The sequence below is a fragment of the Ips typographus genome, linkage group LG4 (assembly GCF_016097725.1).
Source record: "Ips typographus isolate SLU linkage group LG4, UJ_Ityp_2.0, whole genome shotgun sequence".
Lineage (NCBI taxonomy): Eukaryota > Metazoa > Arthropoda > Insecta > Coleoptera > Curculionidae > Ips > Ips typographus.
The window spans coordinates 86,644-110,561 of NC_138425.1; the positions used below are offsets into that span (position 1 = coordinate 86,644).

A 23,918-nucleotide genomic window follows, 5' to 3' on the forward strand; every position below is an offset into this window, starting at 1 on the left:
GGGTCATTACGTGACCAAAGAACTTCTGAGCTCATGCAGTTTCTTTTCATGACTGAATGTCAAATGTCAGTTATCAGGTTGGCAAATAGTACTAGTACTCGTTTCGTACTGTCTGTGTCACGTAATTGTCAACTTAAACAACATACGTCAAAACAATATTTTTTTATTGTTTGCGAGCAATTTAGGAGTACGCAACCAAACCCCCGCCATATTATTAATAGCGCGACCCTTTGTTTTCCGCCCTTCGTTTCCGTTTCCATAGATACCGGAGCTGAAACGCCGCCCCAATATGGCTTCCTATTCCGGTCAATACCGGAGGCTCAACGAAATATTTGCCGGAAACGATTTCGGGGACTTCCTATTATCAACTTTTCAATGCCGCAAACAACTATTTTGCCCTTTTCTCTGTACCTTAAATTATTACCTGTATAAGTTTTGATTTGATTTATACTATTTAAAATGATTATCTAAGAGAAATTTAGGTACAGGAATTAAAATTTCTCAATAATATGTAATTAACATAAAATTTTACTGCTCTATGACAGTTAGAAAAAACCTGCTAACAAGGCCGCCATTTTGGAGCGGCCATTAATTTGAATCCACGCAAATGTCACCTGTCAACCACAGTGATTGGTCCAAAAAAAAAGCAGCTTTTATCACAAAGGTGGACTTGTCATAACCACTACTGACAGTTAATCATGCGTCACATTTTTAAATAAAACAAATTAACGCAATTATTTCTTCTTCTTTTGGTCTTTCTTGCCCTTCTTCTTAGGCTTGTACGGACCCAATTTCTTCCTAACCATAACTCCTCTCCACCAAGCTTGTATCCTAACAGCGCACCAAATCTCCTTCTGACGTTGCATCTCCTTCTCCTCCTTCACCTGTTTGTATCTCAACCAATCGTCGATTTCCGCTTGGCGTTTTTCGTATTTCTCCATGGCGACTTTCTTTTCCTCCCCAATTTTCTCCAACTCGCTTCGCAGCGTCAGAGTGTCGCCTTCGCGTTGATCCGTCTCGTCGTCATATTTCTTCATCCATTGCTGTATCTCCTCCAGGTAGTCGTTGCGCATTTCGTCAAAGTATTTGCCCAGTTCTGCGTGGACAACGGTTTTCGGTTAAAATTAGTTCCCCGGTGCCCTTAATAATCGATCGGTGGTAGTTTTCTTTTTCTTCGCATTTCATGGTGTTTTGTTCCATTCTGGTTTTCTCCCATCGTTCAAAGTACTGCACTTCGAGCATGTCCGTAAATGTTAAAGTCTTCAGCTTTGAATCTGATATTTTGAATTTTTGCGTCGGTTTCTTCAATGGTACGGATGTTGTCCAAACGTTCCTCTTCGTAGCGATTTTTGGTATCTTCGATAATTCGCTGGGAATTGCCAGCTGATTCAAGAAGAGTTTCCTCTTCTTCATGCATCCCAGCAATGCTTTTAATGACATCTTGTAAGCGTTTATACTTTCCGTAATTCAGGATGTCACGGCAAGTTTCCAACAGAGTTACGTACACCATGTTAATGTCTTTGGCGAGCTTGTCAAAACTGCTGTTTGTAGAGTTGATGCGATATTCTGAATGATTTTCGCCGCCCATATAACGATCCTCGATACTCACGTAGGTGATGAGCTTTTGGCACTCGGGCCCCAAGTCGTTTTGCAAGTTGATGCTGCGCAACATGGCCAGTTCGTTCATACATTCGATCAGTGTGCAGGGGATGATGTTTCGGACCAACGTAGAAAAATCTTCACTTTCCAAAATGTCATTTGTATTTAATGACGTTACAGATTCGGAAATGAAGAAGTTTACGGGGCGGTTTCGTGGGTTCTTCATTTTTATGCGAATCGGCAGCACTTATTGCGATACTCACGTTACTCAAAGCAGTTCATTTTAGTAATTTGACTGCTTTTTGTAACGGATTCTGCCATGATCACGTTTGGTCCCAATTTTAATGTTGCTGTCAAATATAACAAATCTTGATGACGATCCAACTCCGTGATGATGCCAGTTCATTGACTTTGCATTTAACGACGTTGACGCTAATGACACTCGACTGACAGTGACAGTACCTGTATTTGTCGCAATGGCGGCTAGATCGTGATTGTTGCTTTTTTTGTGCAAATTATGTTTTTTTGAGCAAATTTTACGTAATTCGGACAGAAAAATGTTGAACACTTGTAATACAAATGCGTGCTGAAAGAATTCAAGTGGCCTAGTTAAGGGGTAAGCTTGATTTATAGTTATTTTGTATAGTGAACCATTTACCGGCTTCGTATCTTTTATAAATTTTCTGGAGATTAAACTCTAAAATTAGTATGGTAAATCTCCACAAACGTAAATTAGACTAATCAGTGGTGCAATTTACAAAAATGCCGCATAATTACTGTTTTCCTATCGGTAGTTTTCGGAATGAGCAGATCATAATTTAAGACAACTGTCACATGCTATTCAATTATATGTGAATAGTGCGGTCACGTGACAACTGTGAACAGACCTGCTGTTAGCTTCATCAGATATGCTGTTTCATAAATACAAATTTTGTCAAAAATGAATTCAGAGTGTGTGAACAAAATTCCAGTTTTTACTCAAGAGTGCAAAATCTTTGTAGGACTTACCTGATCTAAATTAGCCACAAATCACTAACAAACCGGCATCACTAGGTGCACTAAATCAATCACACAAAACCATAAAAAACACTAAACGACGATTATCACTAGAGATGTCACCAAGAACGTAATGTAGCGAGCCCTTAAAAGTGAGGGCGCGCAAAGATAAGTGCGGCATCGATACTGTTTAAAACAGTGACCGGATCACCCTATGACGAGGTTGGTCGACGTATAAGACCGCTCCCCCCCTTCGGGGGTGTCATCTATTATTACAACGAGACCACTTCATTAAGCTCATCCTCGGCGAAAAAAAAGCACATACGCCCAGAAGGGCTGGCTGTATCTTCTTCGAGGTGCATCAAGTAGTGAATTGATGTAGCACCAGGTGCATAAGCTTCCAAACGGATCTTTGTTGTTGTAGCTTTGATTGGTTTGTAAATATGTTAATTAGTAGCCACCTGAAATCACTACTGTTACATGATATGGTGAGCGTGGGTAGAAAAACAAAAAACCTTTCGGGAAAATTGAATTTTAATTCGTCCAACATTCGGATCATTTGCTAAATACGGCCACCAAAGAAATTGGTTTTGGGGGGGCATTTAACCCGTCGATTTGATTACCAAAGATTAGATGTTTGCGGCCGATAAGAGGATGAGCGGCACACGTAGAGCATACGCTCAAAAAGAGGATTATCGGCGTAATCAAGATGTGATGTACCGAATTGGATTGCCGCGTCGATTCTCTTTTAAGTGATTAGGATGAGAAAATTAAATATTTGATTTGCGGATGTGCGCCACTTTTCGTTGGAACAGAAAAGTTTTCAATGTTCTGTTCAGCATGTGACAAGCATCACGTGACAATTTATGTGAATGACACAGTCACTGTCCTATGCAAACGGACACAAGACATTTTGACACAAAGCAATCCAATGAATAGTCTCTATTGGTGCTTCAAGGTAAGAGATACTCCCTCTGGTGATCAGTTTTGAAAACAGTTTCGGGCATTCCAGCTGTCATTTCTCGCTTTGTTTACATTGATTTTGACAGTGGCAGTGTCATATTATTTATAATGTTAGGTTAGGAACCGGTTGCCCGATTTTAGTTCAACTGGCGCTGCGATTTTAACTGTACCATTGTTTCTGGGACACGCTGTATACAGGTTTTGACATTTTTCATGACGTTATTTGACTTTTTAACACTTATTTGTAACTTGAGACGTATTTTGGCGTCTCATTTTAACTCATTCCGATAGAACAAGATAGCCTATGTTACTACAGGTTAAAACTCAAAACAACAAACTTTGACATCGCTTTTCTCCCTGACTGTATCAAATTTTGTAGTGTTTTTTTAGTTTATTGGATAGGAAATTTAATGAGGATTCGAAAAATGTGCTTAAAACAGTCATTTTCTCACTCCAAGTGGGTTTTTTCAGGCGATTTTGTCTCTGACTGTCTTTTCCAACTGTGTTTCTGGCAGATCAAATTTTGACACCGCTTTTCTCCCTGACTGTACAAAATTTTGTAGTGTTTTTTAGTTTATTGGATAGGAAATTTAATGAGGATTCCAAAAATGTGCTTAAAACAATCATTTTCTCACCCAAAGTGGGTTTTTCAGGCGATTTTGTCTCTGACTGTCTTTTCCAACTGTGTTTCTGGCAGATCAAATTTTGACACCGCTTTTCTCCCTGACTGTACCAAATTTTATAATGTTTTTTAGTTTATTGGATAGGAAATTTAATGAGGATTCCAAAAATGTGCTTAAAACAATCATTTTCTCACCCCAAGTGGTTTTTTAAGGGGATTTTGTCTCTGACTGTCCTTTCCAACTGTGTTTCTGGCAGATCAAACTTTGACACCGTTTTTCTCCCTGACTGTACCAAATTTTGTAGTGTTTTTTTGGTTTTTGGATAGGAAATTTAACAAAATTTCCAAAAATGCGCTTAAAACAGTCATTTTATCACTCCAAGTGGGTTTTTAAGGCGATTTTGTCTCTGACTGTTCTTTCCAACTGTCTTTCAGACAGGTCAAACTTTGACACTGCTTTTCTCCCTGACTGTACCAAATTTTGTAGTGTTTTTTAGTTTATTGGATAGGAAATTTAATAAGGTTTCCAAAAATGTACTTAAAACAGTCATTTTCTCACCCCAAGTGGGTTTTTCAGGCAATTTTGTCTCTGACTGTCCTTTCCAACTGTGTTTCTGGCAGATCAAACTTTAACACCGCTTTTCTCCCTGACTGTACCAAATTTTGTAGTGTTTTTTAGTTTATTGGATAGGAAATTTAATGAGGATTTCAAAAATGTGCTTAAAATAGTAATTTTTTTACCCCAAATGGGTTTTACAGGCAATTTTATCCCTGACTGTCCTTTCAAACTGTGTTTCTGGCAGATCAAACTTTGACTCCGCTTTTCTCCCTGACTGTACAAAATTTTGTAGTGTTTTTTAGTTTATTGGATAGGAAATTTAATGAGGTTTCCAAAAATGTGCTTAAAACAGGCATTTTCTCACCCCAAGTGGCTTTTACAGGCGAAAGTTAATACTTCGCCCAAAATATGCGTTTGGTAATTTTGAAAATTACAGGGTGGTTCAATATATCGTTTTATAGACCTTGAAATCTTTATTTGTCCACTCACTTTTGTCGTCATGTAACTGAGTTATTAAAGCTTAAACACAGATTGAGTGGATTGATTTTAACATTTTTCACTTTAACACCTTGTAACTCGGTTTTTTTTTTTACAGATACAGGGTGAATCAATATCATTTTGCAGGCCTTTTATACCAAAGGACATAAAATTAGATGAAATAAGCACATTTTTTGTCAAAATTGTCAATTTTTTAATTTGTTCCAGAAGGGGTCCAATGCACAGCAAAAAAACAGAAAGATTGGAGAACATAAACTGCTTTTTGAAAGTGAATATCTCGGTAACATGAAGTGAAGAGCTAGACAGGCCAGTTTTGTCTCATTTTGCAGTTTTTTATCCTTTTTCTAATGACGTTTTAGTAAAAGTTGTAAGAATTCAAGTAAAAAATTATAATCAATCAAAAATTGAAAAAATGCAATTTTTGGCAATTTTTTATTTTGCTCCAGGAGGGTTAGAATAATGCACAGCAAAAGACATGTGAAATCCTCTTTTGACCACCCTGTATAGTAAAAATGTCAAATAACCTAACAATTTATTAATAAATACAGATATGAAATATATAGAATGATATCTCGTGACCAATATTGTAAAACTGTGTCACATCCATTTTTTCCATCTTTATCGAGACCATTCATTTGTTCATAATGCTTCTCTCTCTTAAACTATAATTACGTTCTTTAAACGGAATTAAAATTTATTACCTGAAACCATATTAAGTGAATTTAAAATTAGAAATTATTTTGACTTGGACGGTTATACAATATCCTTTGTTATCGACCCCTCTTTGCTAAGGCGGAGTTTACTACACTTGTTTGCCACCCCTTCCAACCAATCAAAGCGATTGCGGCGCTTATAGGGGATGAAAGTATAGTTATTTTAGTTTATCCAAAAAAAAATGCATTGCTCAGCTCTATAATTCAATATTGGAAACTGATACGATGAACGAGTTGAGTAACCCGATAGTTTTATTATTTCTCATGTTGTAGTGTATAGTAGGGATGGCCGATGAAAACCGATACAAAGCGTGTATTTTTAGTAGGAAGTTCGCTTTGTAGGGTGGGAAAATATGACGTATAAACTGCACAACATTATTGAGTGACAATATTATTTCAGCCGCAATCGTACCAATCTAACAAACAGCGTTTAAAGTCTTTAATAATTATTGATTGGACTTTCCAAAGGTTTCTTGTGAACTTTGCTGTCAGTCCCTTTTTGAAGGGCTTCGACTGTGCTTTTTAATTAATCCCCGTATACAGGGTAGGACGTCGCGACGTCAATCAGGACCGTACTCGAACATGCGTGACAATGTAATCAATACCGTACGTTGATGAGACAGAAAGGATGTCCACACTGATGAACTTTCTGTTATTAAAATGAATGAATGTTCAATATCGAGTACAAGAGCCAGGTGGTCGGCGGATGGATTTTGAAACCGATCAAATTACGTTTTATGTATTTGATATCAGGAAGGTCAGTATTTTGTACAGCACTGGTCAAGAAAAGGCAGCAAACTGAATTCTTACTTACTGTGCTACAAAACAGACTAACAAAAATCATATGGTTAATTGACCAACACCCTAATTAGCAAACACAAACATTTTCAAAACTATCTGTTTTAATCTCTTAGGACAACACAGGTCCAATTTATCCACCTGTATTTACCCTAAGGGCAAGCACCCTCTCCTACTAATACATTCATTGGGCCCATTTCTGTGATGCATAAAACTGTTTCAATTGTTCGGGGGGCTAAAGCAACAAAAAAAAACAAATCAATGGTTCAATATAGTATATTAGACATCAAACAAACTCCTTCAACTGCACCACTTGTTCATATCCGTACGTTATAAGGAAATTGAAATATCTATGCCCATATTCAAAAAGGTTTTTGTCGAACAGTTGAATGACAGTTATGTTTCGCTTCTCAATATTAAGAATAATAATACAAGAAAAATGTGTGTGTGTGTCAATAACGGATTTTAGGTAGTTTCGGACTGACCGAAACTACATTCAAAAAACTATTTCTAACAAGTACATATGGGATGCCCTTTCACCCACAGAGCCATATTATACATAAATATTCTGGAATTACACAGATATAATACTTCTTTTTGTTTAAATAGTGAAAGATGAATATTGCAAACAAAATTAGTATATTCTACTACACAGGATCAAAAAGAAAAAGTGACCAGATTCAAAAACTAAATGCCCTCAAAAGAAACCTATAATATTACACTAATAAGGAATAAAGAACAGGAAAAGCTTAAATTAAAAAACATAAACAGTTATTATGTTTTTTTTTTTTTGGTTTACTTTGATAAAGTAATATTTAGCAGTAATAGCGGATAAATAATAATAAAGACCCTCTAGTCATTTTTGATAAAAAAAAAGTTACACCAACCAGGTTATGAACGCAATGACTAAAGGGTTGTTTACTTTTCAAAGTCGCAAAAAGGAAACGCACCACAATGAAAAACAAGATCAGTTCAACATTTCGGATTTAAATTTAGAAAAGTAATTAGAGGACTTGAATGAGTAATTGTGGTGCGATTTCCTGAAAGTAGCGATCGCGCGTAGGCATATACAAATACAACAAATAATAATATTGATAATAGGTAGCGAAAAGGTTATATAATTACCATTAGAAGCTTTTTTTACGAACAATTACTAGATCAATGTCTTCAGACGTTGCTAAAAACTACTAAAAATCGTGAGCTAAATCGGAGACGCCCATTTTTCGGGTCGTCCGTGTATGATCTGTTTTAAAAAACAGCTACGCAAGTTACTCAAAGTGATTATATTATTTTTGTTATTACTTTCGACAAGTTTTAATACGATTATTTTGATAGAGGGAAAGGGACAAAGAACCCTTCGAGGATTCGTTACTTTTAATAATAATTTATCCAGCTTCGTTGCAGGGGGGCAGCAACATCAAGGATTTTTCAGTTTTCTGTGATGCTAGATTCTTGAAATTTCCTCTCGGTGGGTGTGCATTTTGTTCTTTAAAAAGCAACAATATTATAGTCACACCTTAAACAGGCAATATTTACTTGGGCATTATTTGAATATAATGAAGTATGTAACGTCGAGAATTTATTTAGTTTGATCTTTGGTAGCAACGTACAAAGTTAATTACGTCGAAGACGCAAAATAGTGTCGCACTTTTTTGTCGTCGTCATCAATGCAGAAATCAGGGTTTTAGCGTAATCGTTCCGGAGGGTTGGTTACTTTAATACATGACCAAATTTAACGTTTTGTTTGCTTCATGAACCATCATTCCTTAATCCATCCTAATCCAACTTTGACCGATCAAAGTTGCCAAATCAACAGATCTAATATATAAATACGATAAATATGATCACAGTTGCGCGTCCTCGTCGTGACGCCGTCTCAGTCAATATAATTATAACAGTTGTAACAAACATATAAAAATATACAATATGCTCTCAAAACAATCAGTCAAGCTTGACCAATCTGAACACAGCGTTTTACAGCAGTGTCGACACGTGTAAAAAATCCGACCCTGTTATTACACCTAGGTACGATAAATAGTCTCTGATTTATCATTTTTCCATGTTTTTCTTTCTGCAGTGTGGTTTTTCCTTTCAATTTTCTATACTCTAATGCCTGAATACAGGGTAATTCAAATTCGACCCTCACCATTGGGATCTCGGAAAATATAAGAGATACGAGAAAGTTTAAATTGGGGCAAAGTTGCGCAATGTAAAGCTCAACCAAATGCCGTTTTAAAAATTTCGATTTTCCGAGTACTTCCGAAGATATCCTAAAAAAACTGAAAATTTGATTTTTTGTTTTTATTTATTTCTAATCTTATTTGAAAAGATATTCCAAAACTAAAAGCACCTTTTCATTGCCACTTTTTCCCAGCTATTCGATGATGGATTCAAATTTGCCACACAACGTTTCGTTTTTTGGCAGCCAGATTTTTAGCCCACCAAATAGTACGTTTTATTCTGATTTTAGTGATGTATAATATCTTATGATTTGCTTCAAAAATAACAAAATAATTCAATAAAAACTAATTTTACCTTAGTTAGCTTTGAGTTAATGAGAGTTTTATGAAGATTACTTGGTAGTACTTGTCACACGCAATTGACCTGAACATACTTAGTCACAAAAGTGTACACGTGACTTAAACCGGTTTATTCACTCGAACAGCTTAGGCCACTCGCTACGCTCTTGGACCTAGTTGTTCTTTTCGTGAATAAAAAATGGTTTAAGTCACTTGCTGTATAAATAACTATTCACTCTGAATGACATTCGCCTACTAAAGTAAAAATAGTTTTTATGGAATTATTTTGTTATTTATGAAGCAAATCATAAGTTATTATACATTACTAAAATCAGAATTAAACGTACTATTTGGTGGGCTAAAAATCCAATATGGCGCCCATAAGAAAAAAAAAAGTTGATGATGACTGACAAAAAACGAAACGTCGTGTGGCAAATTTGAATCCATCATCGAATAGCTAGGAAAAAGTGTTAGTTTTGGGATATCTCTTCAAATAAGGTTAGAAATAAATAAAAACAAAAAATAAAATTTTCAGTTTTTTTCGGATATCTTCGGAAGTACTCGGAAAATCGAAATTTTTAAAACAGCGTTTGGTTGAGCTTTAAAATGCGCAACTTTGCCCCAATTTAAACTTTCTTGTATCTCTTATGGTTTCTGAGATCCCTGGTGAGGGTCGAATTTGAATTACCCTGTATAGCAAAATAGAAAGGACGCCTGCTCAACACCTTGAAACCAGCAAAATGAAGAACCTTGCAGGCTTACCAACCGATTTATAGACACTTTAGACATGGTTTACACTAAACCGAAACGTTTTTGTCAAATACCGGCGCTCACTCAAATACGACGTCTCTCGCGTCAGATACTTAAACACTGGAAAATGCAAAACAACCCGCCAATTCCCATTTTTGAATGGGGGGCACAACCAGGGGAGAAACCGAATGAGGAAATAATTGGGCGGTACGTTTCTCCCCTGGTTTTGGTCGAGTTGGATTTACACCGGAACTGGACTGGGAGCGTCTCCCTGTCCCTGATGATGGTCCGTTGGTTTTTTGCAGTCTTCCGGTGCCGCAAGGGGACTGCAAGCTGCCTCGTCGAGCACCTCACTGACTAGCACGTCTCTACAAAATTTAAGAGCATATTACACTCAAATCGTCAAAACAAACTTTTTAAATTATCCCAAAACAGTCCAGAAAAGCAGTAAAAGCACAATTACATACCCGGACTCGGTTTTAACAGTTAAAGCCAATCCTTTCGCTTGTTTTTCCTTGTTAGATTTGTTAGTGTTGCGCTTCTTGTTGCCCTAAGAAGAAATTACGCCAGTCAATTACCGCTTTCGTGTTAGTAAAGTGCAAAACACGGAAAATGGTGGTTAGAACAAAACACTGAGAAATTGTGTTACACAAGAAAATGCAGCGCATACAATAACGTAACCGTTATACAGGTGTGGTAAATCCAAAAGCGACCATAGGAAAACCGCGTAACGGACAGAGAAACGTAGGTAATTGCATGCGCGGGAGAAAGACAGAAAACGAAAAAAATATCAAGTAGGCCATATTTTTAGCGCGCTGTTGCCAAACGCAGTAAGTATTCAATACCCTCGACAAACTTACTTACGGCGTTTGGCAACAGAGCGCTAAAAATATGGCCTACTTGATATTTTTTTCGTTTTCAGTCTTTCTCCCGCGCATGCAATTACCTACGTTTCTCTGTCCGTTACGCGGTTTTCCTATGGTCGCTTTTGGATTTACCACCCTGTATAAAACATAAACCATGCAATTATTAGAGAGTTCTCGGTACTGCCACCGAGAGACCTTAAAGTTTGTGACTGTTCCTTAAGTTCTCGGCTTTCAAGTCAACGTACGTAAAAACAGAACATAACCACAAATCACATTACTGAAAGAACTCTTGGAAGTCGCAATTTTATGAGGATTAAGAGATGAAGATTTGGAAGACGGAATATTGTTTAATATACTAAAAGTTGGTAGTCCTTTTTTGCGTAACAGAAGCGAAATATCTATATGGATTTAATTTGAAACTTTAGATGTGAAAAAAGAAGATATTCAATTTAAAACTTGTTTAGGGCTGCCGGATGTGAATAGAACCCCGAAAAATGACAAGCCAGATATTTTTTGACTGACTTTCTGTTCTGCTCTTTTTATGTCATAGTTATCAAATATCGTACGGTAAAGAACTCCGTTATACAATCAATAGGGTATTTTGGTTTTCAATTGCGCATGAATAGCTGTCAGATAGCGTTACCGTATTTTTCGATACGCAGTCCCGAGAACTCTCTATTATAACCCGTCTATTTGACTGACGCTATTAACTAAAAAAAACAACAAACTAAGCGAGTAAACCCCAACACCATTAAATAACTTTTACTATTTATGTGTTAAGAAAAATTCACCTGATTTTTGCGGTTTCCCACCGGATAAGTGGGCATACCACCCACTTTTTGGGAGCGCCCACGACCGTATCCTGGAGCGCCGCCCCCGTAACCTCTACCGCGGCCTCTAAAGGGTGGAGTCATACCGGCTGGTAACATTTGCTGAAAAAAATTCGATTAGATTTTTAGATTAAATTTAAACGAATAATATACCTGAGGAGCTCTCATATTGTTTTGAAAGCCGTAGTTGGCGCCCCACGATCCGACTACAACACCGGCGACTTGCAGTTGACCTCCTCGGGAGGGAACGGGGCGTCCTCGCACTCCGGGGCCTGCTCTGGGCACTGGTAAAGGCACAGTTGGCAAGTAGCCCGCTGGAATACCGGCGCGAAGAAGTGGACCTTTAATAAAACAACCAGTAGAGCTAGTTTTTCTTAAAACTTAAGTGGTTGTCTTGAAAATAACCATTTTTCAAGAAAATAAAAGAAATGTATTTATTTTTTAATAGAAAAGATCCGTTATTGGTAATTTTCGTAGGGTTGTATATGTAGTCATTACTATTACTTCATAAACTTTAAAAGAAGATGAAGAAAACAGGTGGTATGTGGAGGGATAAAAGTTAACTAACCCAACCCAAGACTTGGAAACGAAAAATTCACTTAAGAAGTTTAAAAAATATTATTGTAGCCAGTTTTCATAGTTTCCAGACAAACTAAAAGACTTTAGTTTTGAAAATTGAATTAGAAAAGATAAAAATTTCAGAAGCTTAAAAACTGTGTTTGTAACCAGTTTTCATGTAAATCGAGAGACTTTAATACTAAAAATTGACTTGTAGACATAAAAACTACTTTTTCAAGAATTTGATACTACAAATTCATACATTTAAACCTTAAAAATTGACTTGAACCCCAAAATGTGACTGAACTAATGAAAAGTGACATCAGAAGCTTAAAATTTGCATTTGAAGTAAGTTTTCATAATTTTAAGACAAATTTCAATATTTTAGTCTTGAAAATAGTCTTAGATGCAGGACATTCGACATTAGATTCATGAAAATTGTCTTGAAAACGAACTTTTCGTGCTTTTTACTTTGCTTTCTCTTCTCTTGCTTCATCTTCACCAAGTTAGTGATATAGCAAACTTAAAAAACAATTTCTACATTCTTCATAGACTTAAAATGGCATTCCAAGCTTTGTCACTATTAAATCGACTTCTAGACACCTCAGTGCTAAAAATTCGGGTATTTCTTAATAAACTAGACTGTTTTTATTGTTTTAAGGCTGTTTTCAGTGCCTCAAATCGAGTTTCAAGACTATCTTTACAAAGTTTTTGACTTATCAGGCCTAAAAGCCAGTTTGTCCACTGACCATAATCTTGAAAATGTTATTTCAAGCTTCTTCACTATTAAATTAACTTCTACACGCATAGGTGCAATAAATTGTAGCATCTCTAAGAAATTCAGACTGTTTTTAGTGCTTTTTAAGACTGAAAAATCGAGTTTAAGACTATTTCCAAAAGTCAAGTTTCTTCAGTAATAAAAGTAAAAAATGTTGGTACCAAATGCTACAATAATAGTCTTGAGAACTAATTTTTAGAAATAAAACAGTTCGAAAATTTAATTTACTTCTAGACTTGTTGTCCAGTCCAGAAAATTGAGTTGTACACTAATTAAAGTCTTGAAAATATACTTTTGGACCTTTTGGAGTCCTAGTAAAGTCAGTTCTAGCATTAAAAGTCAACTTTTATATTATTTTTAGTAGTAAAAAATGAGTTTCATGCACAATACAATCTTTGTCTTGATTTCCGGACTTTTTTTAGTTCTTGAATGTCAGTTTCAGACACTCAACCAGGATGGCAGTCTGAAAAAGCGAATCATAAGACCATTCCTAGTAGTAAAAAAGTTTTTAGACTATTCAGTACAAATTTGGACTTTCACAAGTTTGAATGTTCAGTTTTAAATTATAAAACGATTTTTTAAATTGAAATTTGGAGGACTGTATCTTCCTTAGGAAACGTTTTTCAGAAAAATGACACAATGCAAGTCAAATGGTGAATTATTGACACTTAAAACTGGACCACACTGTAGATTTAGAGGCAGGTAGGTAGAAAGTAAGTTAGTAAGTTATTTACGGGAAAAATCCCTAAAATAGGTTTTTATTAAAATATATTTAAATTTTCTTGATCTTGAATCTGATGTCAGCGTTATCAAGCAGGTTGGAAAAGAGGTGGATTTGAGTGAATCTCATCTTCAACTTCCTGATAATAATAATCATCTTAACCTTAACTTACCAGGTTGGAACTGTGGTGGAGGACCCTTAGCAAACTTAACATCCAATCCTTCTAATATCGCCTTCCTGATCCGTTCCACCTTAACCACGCGATCGATATAGTTGTCGCACACTTCCAAAATATTTTTGGCGTGCGCCGATCTGGATAAAGTGTAGTGGAACAGTTTCCCGTCGAAATACAGCCAGGGGCAGCACATGAGCCAAGGCAATGGGGCTCCGCAGGCGTCATTGGCCAATATGGCCATATCAACGCCTTTCATAAACAGCGCGGCCAGTTGCACGCCCCTGCTCGAGACTACGTTCAACTGAAATAGCCAGAAAATTAGAAATTTTTTTATTAATGAACGGTTGGCTTACAGTAAGTTCTTGTAAATGTTGGACGTTCATCAAATTCGGATTAAAAGCCTGACAGAGGAAAGAGTCAAGCTCGTTGCGGCGCATTATAGGTTTATCCTGAGACATTATATACCTGAAAGTTTACCTTTAGATTACTTATCAAACTTAAGGGTGAAAAACTAACCTCAAAACGCAAGCCATAATGAGCATATGCTGGGGAACGTAGGCAGTGTTTAAAATCAACGGTGTGTCCGAGTTTAGGCAAGACAAAAAAGCTCTCATCCTTCTCCTTTTATCATCCACGGCAGGCCCGAACCACAACCTCTGTAAAGTTGGCACCGCCCAAGGCAAAGGTTCCGCCTTTACGTGTTCGGGACGTTGATAAGGATTCGATCGACTGTAAACCCACTCTTTGACGATTATGTCGGGTTGAGGGGCATCGTCCGGCAGTTCTCCACCTTCTAAAAAACACTTTACAATCCAACCAAAAGTTAAACAAAACGCCAAACACAAACCCTTCTTTTTGGAGTGCACGTATCGCAAATGGTGCAAGTTGAACAGTACCGCGTAAACGCGTTGTCTTAGAGGCAAATAGATGTCGTAAATGGGTGGCAGTTCGCGATTGCTCTCGTCCTCCATCAGACACGGCAGACGTACTTCTTGAGTGCTCAACACGTGCAGGATGGTGGGCACCATCAATCCCTTTTGATGACGCAAGGATGCGGTACGCAACACGTCATTTGACACGGAAGGAGTGACCACGTTCTCTACAGAAGAAAAGTCAATTGTGATAATAATAATAATAATCTTTATTTTCAAGTAATGTTTTACAAACATGAAATGAAAATGACGTCATAAATAAACTATACACGACACAAATTTACAACTGGTTACATAGGTCTTCTAAGCTATATGGCTCCAATTCTACCAGGTACTGTTTTAACCGTTTTTTAAACACTTTAAGAACCTTAATTATTTTTAACTGTGATGGTAGTACATTAAATAATTTTAAGCACATATACTGTGGACACTTGAGTCTGTGAGCCGGATAGAGGACTTCTAATCGTCTGGTTTCATACTTATTTTGGAATTGTATGTCAAAACGATTGTTATGCTTAATGTAAAATAGGAGACATTCATAAACATAAATTGCATGTACTGTCATTATACCCAGACTCCTAAACTCACCCCTACAGCTTTCCAGGAACTTTTTTTTCTTAATTATTCTTACAGCACGTTTTTGTACTACAAAAACGTTCTGTATCAGTGAATGTCGTCCCCAAAAAATTATGCCATACTTCATAACAGACTCAAAGTTTGCCAGGTACACCATTTTCAGTATTTTCTCTTCCATGTATTTGCCAATGACCCGCATACCATAACACTTTCGGATACGGTGATGTTTGTATCATTTATTTTAAAAGTTTCTGGTTTAGCGGTTGTCGATTGTTTCTGTTCTGAAAACAATGGCATTTGTTTTTTCTTTGTTCAGAATAAGTTTGTTTTTTGAAAACCAGTCGCTTCAAAGAAAATTCTTGATTTCAAAATTGCGCTATCCAAATGTTTACACCCTGTAAGCAAGTTAGTGTCGTCTGCAAAATTCACAATGTATTGAGAGGGATCTCCAATTATGGAAGACAGATCATTAACAAACACTATAAACAGAAGTAGCCCCAAAATACTACCCTGCGCAATTCCTGTAACGTTCTGCAAAATAGCGGAACGTTCCGTTATTCCATTTTTAGTTACGCTAATACATTGTTTTCTGTTTGTTAAATAACTACTTAGCCAATTCTTACAGCCGTTTGAGTTGATCTATTTCTAATAAAGCCGTGTTGACAATTACTGAAAGCATTACATTCACCCAAAAAGCCAATCAATCTATATTCATTGCAAATTCAAAGATTTTCGAAAAACTAGGTAACCAACTTATAGGCCTGTGTAACTGTCTAGATTTTCAGGATCGCCACTCTTATATAAGGGTTTTATCAATGCAATTTCGAGGTTGTTTGGAAAAATTCCAGCACTGAACGAGTTATTTATTAAATATGACAATACGTTTTTTAGCACAGGTGTTGCCAGTTTTACTATGCTTGTAGGAAGGTCATCTATCCCGCTACTATCTCATCCGGACACACCGGTTTTAAAAACATTGTTCTTATATTACTATTGATATTACATGAAAATGGAATGTCGTCTAAAAGGTGGTGATTATACAAATTTATTATTATCTCTGCAAGGTTGGATTTTCCACTAGTTATGTCTCTACAGATTGACCACATGTATTTTGTTTTATTGTCCGCTTTTTTAATGCGATCTTCATAACTTTTTCTACGGGTTGTTTTTAACGTTTTTTAACACCCTTTTTGCTTCGTTGTATCTTTGTCTATAGTTATTGTCAAACCTGGAGAGCATAAGTAGATTAACCAGCTTGCGTTTGCATTCCAGCAAAAGAGGATCGGGGGGTGGCCTTTTACTTGACTTTGATTGTTTATGTATAAGTTTTCGGGGAAAGTGTTGGTTAAATAGACCTACAACAGTGTCTGCAAAGACTATACATTATACACATCTAACCAGTCTTGTTCTTTTAGACTGTCCAAAAAGTTGAGTTTATTTATATCCGAAAATATTTAGAGTATACCGGCGGTTCTTTAACATCTATCAGAATGATTAGTGAACAGAACTTACCAGTTTTTGAAGCAGATTTTCCTGTAGATGACGAACTGGCCTGCGGTTTTGACCCTGATGATTTATCCAGTTCTGGTGAATCCTGAGGTGAGGTTGTAGAACCATTGGTAACTCCGTTCACTTTTTGGGCAGTTTCAGAAGCCACTTCAACAAGAGAATCGTCTAGTTTAATAAAGCAACACGATAAAAAGGTTAAGAAGGGATCAATCCATGAACTCACCACTTGGTTTGATAGTTATATTCATCTGAGCGAAATCTGCGGACAAAACACTGTTTGCAGTAAGAAGATTGTAATTTTGTAAAGTTTCCAACTGAAAAAACATTTTTAATCAACAAATTAAACATGAAAAAAAGTGGATTTTAATCACCACCTGTTGTTCTGAAGTCTCAGAAGCAAATCCTGATTCATCCACTTCCTGGTGAACGTCCTTTTTTTCAGTGTGTTTTGGTTTACTTGGTTTGGCTGAATTAACAATAAAGTTACATGTCAATGAGTTTTTATTTAGAGTAGTAACTAACCAGGAGCGCCATATTTAAGAAACCCACTGGCAGTGCCGTTCAGATAGTACTGCACCGACTGTCTGAACCTGGCTGCACGTTTATCATCAATACCACCAAAGACAGCAACCACTAAACTGTCCATACTAGATGCTGGTGGCAAAGTACGTACAAATTCTGCCAAAGTTTTGACAGTACTTTCAAAACTCTGCAAACATAACTGGTAAAACATAAATCCACTGATGACTTGAGACTTTACATTTTCATCCCTCTTGGTTAAGTTGATTTTCTTGTACAAATCCTGCAAATCACTCTCAGGCAATAAGAAATTGCCCAACAGAGAGGCCATAATGCAGATTTGCTCCTGGGTAACACTTAAAGATTTAGTAAGTACACTCAACATGTACTCCTTGGTTTCCACAGAGCCTTTGTAAGTCAGTTTTAGGTTTTCAGAAGAAAAATAACGGGGAGGATCAAATGCCGCGTACTCAGCATCATCCGCTAGTAAACCGTGAAAACCGTATTCCCTACAGTAGGCTATTACTTCTTGGTGGTGATCATCCATTGTACACATCTAAATTGGTGATAGTGCTTAAACTTGTAAGATTATAAGAAGAAAACTTACCACATGAACACCCAGGTGTCTCAAAGCCATACGTAAACTACCGCGCAAATTAATTGGTGGCGTCCACCACACTTTAGGGGGCGGAGTACCTTTAGTGTTAATGTGTTTCAACACCATACCGACTTTTTGTCGTACATTGGCCTGCTCAGCCTTCCACTCCTCCATTCGGCATTGTTCAATGGTGCCATTGAATACAACAGCAATTTCGATGTTGCCGTGCTCAAGGGCTCCACATAACAAAGACAAATATTGTACTGTTCTATTCCATTGACCTCCACATGCCCAATCTATCGAAACAGAATAAGACAAAAATTGCAAATGCAAAACCTGGTTTAGACTCTGATATTCAAGACTGTGATGTTTTTATTACAAAATGTCAAGCCTGAAGTCCACCCTGAGCCCCAAAATGTCATTTTAGACATTAAACTACCCATTCAAGTTAAAATGAAGTTATAAAACTGACCAATAGTAATATTGAAAAAAAAAAACAGTGTTTTCCAAATATCTTTATTTCTATCAGAAAATCTGTATGTTTTAGCTCTCTTACCTGAATAATAACCTCCATACAATCTATCCAGACAATTTTCAGCATCAATTATAAGCCGTAGCTTATTGCCCCCCAGAGGCCTAATTTTACGGTTGGTATTGTGAGGTTGTTGACGTTGTGAGACATTCCTAGCAATTTTCAGCAAGTCTACAGAAACTGAACCGCCTTCCAGTGTGGGGCTCTCCAGAAACAGTTGTAAATCTTGGACCCCCATGCTGAACTATTTTCACTCTTTCTATAGTTATGATCAGCAAAGCATTATCTTGTCAAACTAAAATTAAAAACCATTCCTTGTATTACATATACGGGCTTAAACTGTTAAAATTAAACATTGATTAACCACTGTCTAGACCAGACCACAATGGCGGCCTACTTTGTTAAGGGGGAAAGGGTTTAATTAACCATAAATAAATTTAAAACTGACACAGTGAAGTGAAAACTTACTAAAAATAGTGAGATTAGTGAAGGCTCCCAGATTGTAAACACAAAAATCACCGAATCCTGGCTGTAAATGCTAGTAATTTTGTAGGCCAGGACGCCCAACTGAAACCATGTTTAGAAGCTGCCGGTCGTGAGATAATTGCGTTTTGTAAAGTTAAAACAGGTTGACGGCGGCAATAAACGTTACCAAAACACTGTTACATCTACTGATAATCTTTAACGAGTTAAATACAACTCCAATTCAACAAATCGGCCAGAAATACAGCATTAAAAGAAATACAGGAAAAAAATACAGAATAAAATGGAATGTTTACCGGAAGCTGTGTCTTCTTCTTAATTCACGGCGCATGACGGGTGACGCTGTCAAATGTCACAGTCTGGCAACGTGACCAAATTTACTTCTCCAAACTGTAAAATTTATTTCATTTATCAAGCAATTAATAACACTAGCATAATTTTCAGGCAGATTAAAATTAAAACTATCTATTTACATATTAAAATAAGAATTGAGTGCTGAAACTGAATACATAATAGGGAATATTCTTTTAATGGCAACACCGCACCGACCTTGATATTTTGCACGTTTATTGGCAGAGGCCACTCTGGAATAATAGAGAGCTATTGTACAATCGTAAAATACTTTTGAAATTAAAACTTTTGTGTGGTAAACTGGTTTTTAAACTAGCGCAAAAAATCTGCAGCCTTGTGTTTATTTTATAGTAAGACAGTTGATTAAATCGCACTTTTGCGCTAACAATTTATATTTGATTTTTTGATTGCGGGTAAAAAAGAGCGACAACTTTCCCCTATTCGTTACGCTATCACAATTTCCACGAAACTTCAGTTTCCTTTTGCTTTTCAACGTGCTTGATTGCGGTAGAATTTCATCATTCATCTGCGAGTTTATCAAGTCCAGTCTGCACGGTAAGTAAAATTTTTCGTAAACCTGAATCACGTGTCAAGAAGATTAGGTTTCCTCAAATATTCAGCTGTCTAGGGAGGATTATTGCCACTTATCTCTGTTGATTTACGATATGCCGTGATTTTTGTTGCATTCGTTAGTAATTTTGTAAATAAATGAATTACTGTGTGGGTTCTAGATAATAAAAGTAAAAGCCCGGTACATTTGTCAGGATACAAGCTCATGCATGCTAATATCATTGTTCGCTTGATTGTGTTTATGCAACTGCACTTATGTCTATTTCATTTTGTTGCATGGATTTTAAGAGAGAAACGGTTGTCAAAATTGACACATTACCATGGAGCCCTTGATAGTTAGAGATGTTTTAGCGCCATATTTGAGGGATTAGAATTTGTTGTTTTAAGGTCTAAAATTCGTTTATTTAAGATTATTCAGCTTAAATTTTTGTGGCAAATAAGGGTTGGTGGATTAAATTGTAGTTATGGGGGTATATTGTAATTGCAAAATAAATTCCCTGTAAAAGTTGTTGGGAAAAGTTGATTTTTCCTTATAACTGAATATATTACTATAGAATTAACTAAATTTGATGTCCCTAATTTGCTGACCCATAAGATATGCATGCCCATCTATAGAGCGGTTAACAAACAAAAATGAAAACCAATATAACTTTATAATCAAAATGAATTAACTTTTATTGTCCTTATAAAAAGTCGTGGTTAATAGACTTGATAAAAATTGTGGTGTGTGTGAAAAATTCTATGTCAATAATAAAGATAATCACTGGCAAATACTTTAAAAACATTGATATAGGAGTATTATTAGCACATCCATCTTCATGTGTGGAATCAATTTCAGAGTGTGATTGATACTAAAGGAACAGTAAATTTTCGCAGGAAATTTTTGCTATACTTATAAGATTATATTGAATCAATGGATCCTAGTATTAATTAGTGCGTTTATGTTAATTTAGAGTCGTGCGATGACTCCTCAAAAACTTTTGAACCAAACCGCATAGACAATGTTAAAATTGATCTTATCAAGAAAAGCAAACAATAAAATCGCATTGTCATTGCCGGATTATAAGTACTGCTCAGTTCAGTTCGACTAGTGATTTACACGGTGTTACAGATATGACTCAAGAAAACGGATTTTTGCCCTATCCCAAGGGATTCGCTACCGCGGCCATTCACCATGCCCAGGAACCAGAAAATTGGGATTCGATGGCGATTGTCGCTCCCATAGTAACTTCCACCACGTATAAACAGTTCGGACCTGCTGATTTTAAAGTAAGTAACGGTAAAAAAAAGAGAAAAAACATTATAAAAGTGACTATTATTGTGTAACAACTTAAAATAGATCAACTTAACATAAAATCACAATTGAATTTTGCATACAAGGTCAGAAGTTGCATCTTTAAAACATATTATTTAAATAGAATCTTCAAGGTTTAAACAATTTACTGAAATTGATCTAAATTGCTTATATAGAGATTAATTTAAATTAAGACACTTATTTGTGTAGAAATACGAATACAGCAGATCTGGTAATCCAACGAGAGAAGTGTTGGAAAAAGTAATTGCAAAACTGGACAATGGCAAGTATGGATTGGCGTTCTCGTCAGGTTTAGGAGCCACCACCGCCCTTTTAGGGATTTTAAATGCAGGCGATCACATTATCAGGTACATTTTATCATTTTACCCACTCTGATATTGGTTTTAAAAAAAACACTTTGATTGCAGTGGGAGTGACGTATACGGAGGAACTAATCGGCTTTTCAATAAAGTCGCCACGAAATTTGGAATCGAAATTACGCTACTCCACCTGTCAAACCTGAACGAACTGGAACATGGTATTAAGAAAAATACCAAAGTAAGTCCCTAATATTTACAAAAAAAATCATTCATTCATATTGGTGTAGTTGGTGTGGGTTGAAACACCCACAAACCCTACAATGCAAGTAGTGGACATCAGAGCAATTTCAAACATTTGCAAAAAGCACAATCTGACCCTTGTGGTGGATAATACCTTCCTGACTTCCTACTTGCTAAGACCGTTAGATCACGGAGCTGACATTGTCAGTTACTCTCTAACCAAGTACATGAACGGTCATACTGATGTTGTTATGGGCGCTTTGGTGACCTCAAACGAGGATTTGTACCAGAAACTAAAGTTTCTCCAAAACTGTACGTTTGATTTTAGTCTAATTGCGTGACAGTGTCATAATTAATTCTAATCTAGCAATGGGTATTGTGCCTAGTCCGTTTGACTGCTACCAAGTAACTAGAGGCCTGAAAACTTTGGCTTTAAGGATGGAACAGCACAAGAAAAACGCCCTAGCCGTGGCCTTATACTTGGAAAACCACCCCAAAGTTGAAAAAGTACTACATCCAGGTAACAGTCACAATGCAATAATCATTATTTGAAAGTAAACTAAAAACTGACAGGTCTTCCATCTCATCCACAACACGAATTGTTCAAGCGACAAACGAGTGGGCACAGTGGCACTTTTTCCTTCTACCTCAAAGGGAATCTGGACACTTCCAAAAAGTTTTTGACTTCCTTGAAAGTGTTTGCTTTGGCGGAAAGTTTGGGAGGCTACGAGAGTCTAATCGAGTTGCCGTACGTACTAAAAACTCCCTAAAAAAAAAATATGAAAAGCGATGACGTGTTTTAGATCTGTAATGACGCACGCCTCTGTACCTGAAGACCAAAGAGCTGTCCTAGGGATAACAGACACGTTAATCAGACTGTCGGTCGGAATCGAGGATGTCGAAGACCTTATTGAGGATTTAGAGCAGGCTTTTAATGCCCTGTAAAGGTTTTCTACACTGATTTTTAAAATGAGATCTGGAAGTTTGTTACACAAAGCGAATATGAGAGTTTATACTTTTTTTATACAATACACTCCATTAAGGTGACGTTTTCAACACAGTATTTAATATTATATGGTTTTTGTTTTGCATTGTTATGCCACCAGTATGTGATAAATATATTCAGGGATCTTTGGTGTATTGTTTGATTTTTCTCTGTCCCTCCCTATTGAAACAAATTTGTCATTATTTAATAAATAATTATGCAAAAATATAATCCATTACACTCAATAAAAAGACTTAAATCGCGTCTTTGACTAAATTCTCGATTCCTTGAATGATTTCATCGCACTTGGACTTTGAAATTGATCCAATTTTGGCCAAACACATGCGCACACTCAAAATAAACTGCAAACGAAAATTTTAGCACGCTTTTTTGTGAGTTAATTTGGAATACCTTTTCCAAATGTGTTATCGTTTGATCACCCTGACTTAGCAACATCCCTCTCATGAAAGTTAACAAGTCTGCTAACCTAAATGAGTCTTCTATTACGTCAACTTGCAATCTGGAATTTTTCTCATAAAATCAGGAAGAAAAATGATATCAAAGTTTGAACTGCCAAAATCACAGTTAGAAATGATACTCACCAGCAAAATTGACTGTAAAACCTACTTAGAGTGAAAAAATGACAGTTTCAAGCACATTTTTGGAATCCTTATTAAATTTCCTATCTAATGATATATAAAAACACTTCAAAATGCCGTAAAATTAGTGAGGAAAAAGGTATCAAAAATTCGAACTGCAAAAAACACAGTTTGAAAGGGCAGTCAGGGAGAAAGTCGCCTTTAAAACCCCCTTAGAGTGAGATAACGACAGTTTCGAGCACATTTTTGGAATCCTCATTAAATTTCCTATCCAATGACATAAACAAAACACTTCAAAATCCCGTACAATCAGAGAAAAATGGTATCAAAATTTGAACTGCCAAAATCACAGTTAGAAATGACACTCGGCAACAAAATTACCTGAAAACTCCACTTGGACTGAGAAAATGATAGTTTTAAGCATATTTTTGGAATCCCCATTAAATTTCCTATCGAATGACACCA

At 36.4% G+C, this 23,918-nt stretch overlaps 3 protein-coding genes across 5 annotated transcripts; 1 reads left to right on the top strand and 2 right to left on the bottom strand.

Moving 5' to 3' along the window:
- Nucleotides 1-429: 429 nt before the first annotated feature.
- LOC145727736 (uncharacterized) lies at nucleotides 430-1,876 on the bottom strand. Its single transcript, XM_081977552.1, is given in 3 exon segments — nucleotides 430-1,103; nucleotides 1,105-1,245; nucleotides 1,247-1,876. Coding segments are annotated over 3 exon segments (1,089 nt in total). The 5' UTR covers nucleotides 1,826-1,876; the 3' UTR covers nucleotides 430-734.
- Nucleotides 1,877-7,008: 5,132 nt separating this feature from the next.
- Nucleotides 7,009-19,384, bottom strand: LOC145728513 (constitutive coactivator of PPAR-gamma-like protein 1 homolog). 3 transcript variants are annotated; one of them, XM_081978806.1, is made up of 16 exons: nucleotides 19,080-19,384; nucleotides 18,636-18,906; nucleotides 18,089-18,375; nucleotides 17,723-18,037; nucleotides 17,485-17,671; nucleotides 17,337-17,428; nucleotides 17,186-17,276; nucleotides 16,966-17,127; nucleotides 14,793-15,044; nucleotides 14,462-14,738; nucleotides 14,299-14,410; nucleotides 13,943-14,246; nucleotides 11,867-12,054; nucleotides 11,675-11,815; nucleotides 10,485-10,567; nucleotides 7,009-10,385 (listed from the first exon to the last, which is right to left on the bottom strand). In XM_081978806.1, exons 2-16 carry the CDS (start codon nucleotides 18,847-18,849, stop codon nucleotides 10,259-10,261), a joined length of 2,832 nt encoding a protein of 943 aa, XP_081834932.1. In that variant the 5' UTR covers nucleotides 18,850-18,906; nucleotides 19,080-19,384; the 3' UTR covers nucleotides 7,009-10,258. The 3 variants fall into 3 exon arrangements, with proteins under 3 accessions (XP_081834932.1, XP_081834933.1, XP_081834931.1); XM_081978807.1 differs by having other exon boundaries at nucleotides 16,966-17,109; nucleotides 17,334-17,428; XM_081978805.1 differs by having other exon boundaries at nucleotides 17,334-17,428.
- Nucleotides 19,385-19,830: 446 nt separating this feature from the next.
- Nucleotides 19,831-23,003, top strand: LOC145728516 (cystathionine gamma-lyase-like). Its single transcript, XM_081978814.1, has 8 exons — nucleotides 19,831-20,000; nucleotides 21,127-21,284; nucleotides 21,520-21,677; nucleotides 21,738-21,867; nucleotides 21,917-22,181; nucleotides 22,237-22,389; nucleotides 22,443-22,617; nucleotides 22,673-23,003. The coding sequence occupies exons 2-8, from the start codon at nucleotides 21,129-21,131 to the stop codon at nucleotides 22,812-22,814; spliced, it is 1,179 nt and encodes a 392-aa protein (XP_081834940.1). The 5' UTR covers nucleotides 19,831-20,000; nucleotides 21,127-21,128; the 3' UTR covers nucleotides 22,815-23,003.
- Nucleotides 23,004-23,918: the final 915 nt, after the last annotated feature.

Excerpts from the sequence above, each read along its gene's own strand:
- LOC145728516 (XM_081978814.1), top strand. The coding sequence starts at position 21,129 with ATGACTCAAGAAAACGGATTTTTGCCCTATCCCAAGGGATTCGCTACC. Across the intron at positions 21,285-21,519 it reads TCGGACCTGCTGATTTTAAA|AAATACGAATACAGCAGATC; the intron begins GTAAGTAACGGT and ends TTATTTGTGTAG. Across the intron at positions 22,618-22,672 it reads GAGAGTCTAATCGAGTTGCC|ATCTGTAATGACGCACGCCT; the intron begins GTACGTACTAAA and ends GACGTGTTTTAG.
- LOC145728513 (XM_081978805.1), bottom strand. The coding sequence starts at position 18,849 with ATGGGGGTCCAAGATTTACAACTGTTTCTGGAGAGCCCCACACTGGAA. Across the intron at positions 14,739-14,792 it reads CGTGCACTCCAAAAAGAAGG|AAGGTGGAGAACTGCCGGAC; the intron begins GTTTGTGTTTGG and ends AGTGTTTTTTAG. Across the intron at positions 14,247-14,298 it reads AACATTTACAAGAACTTACT|TTGAACGTAGTCTCGAGCAG; the intron begins GTAAGCCAACCG and ends TGGCTATTTCAG.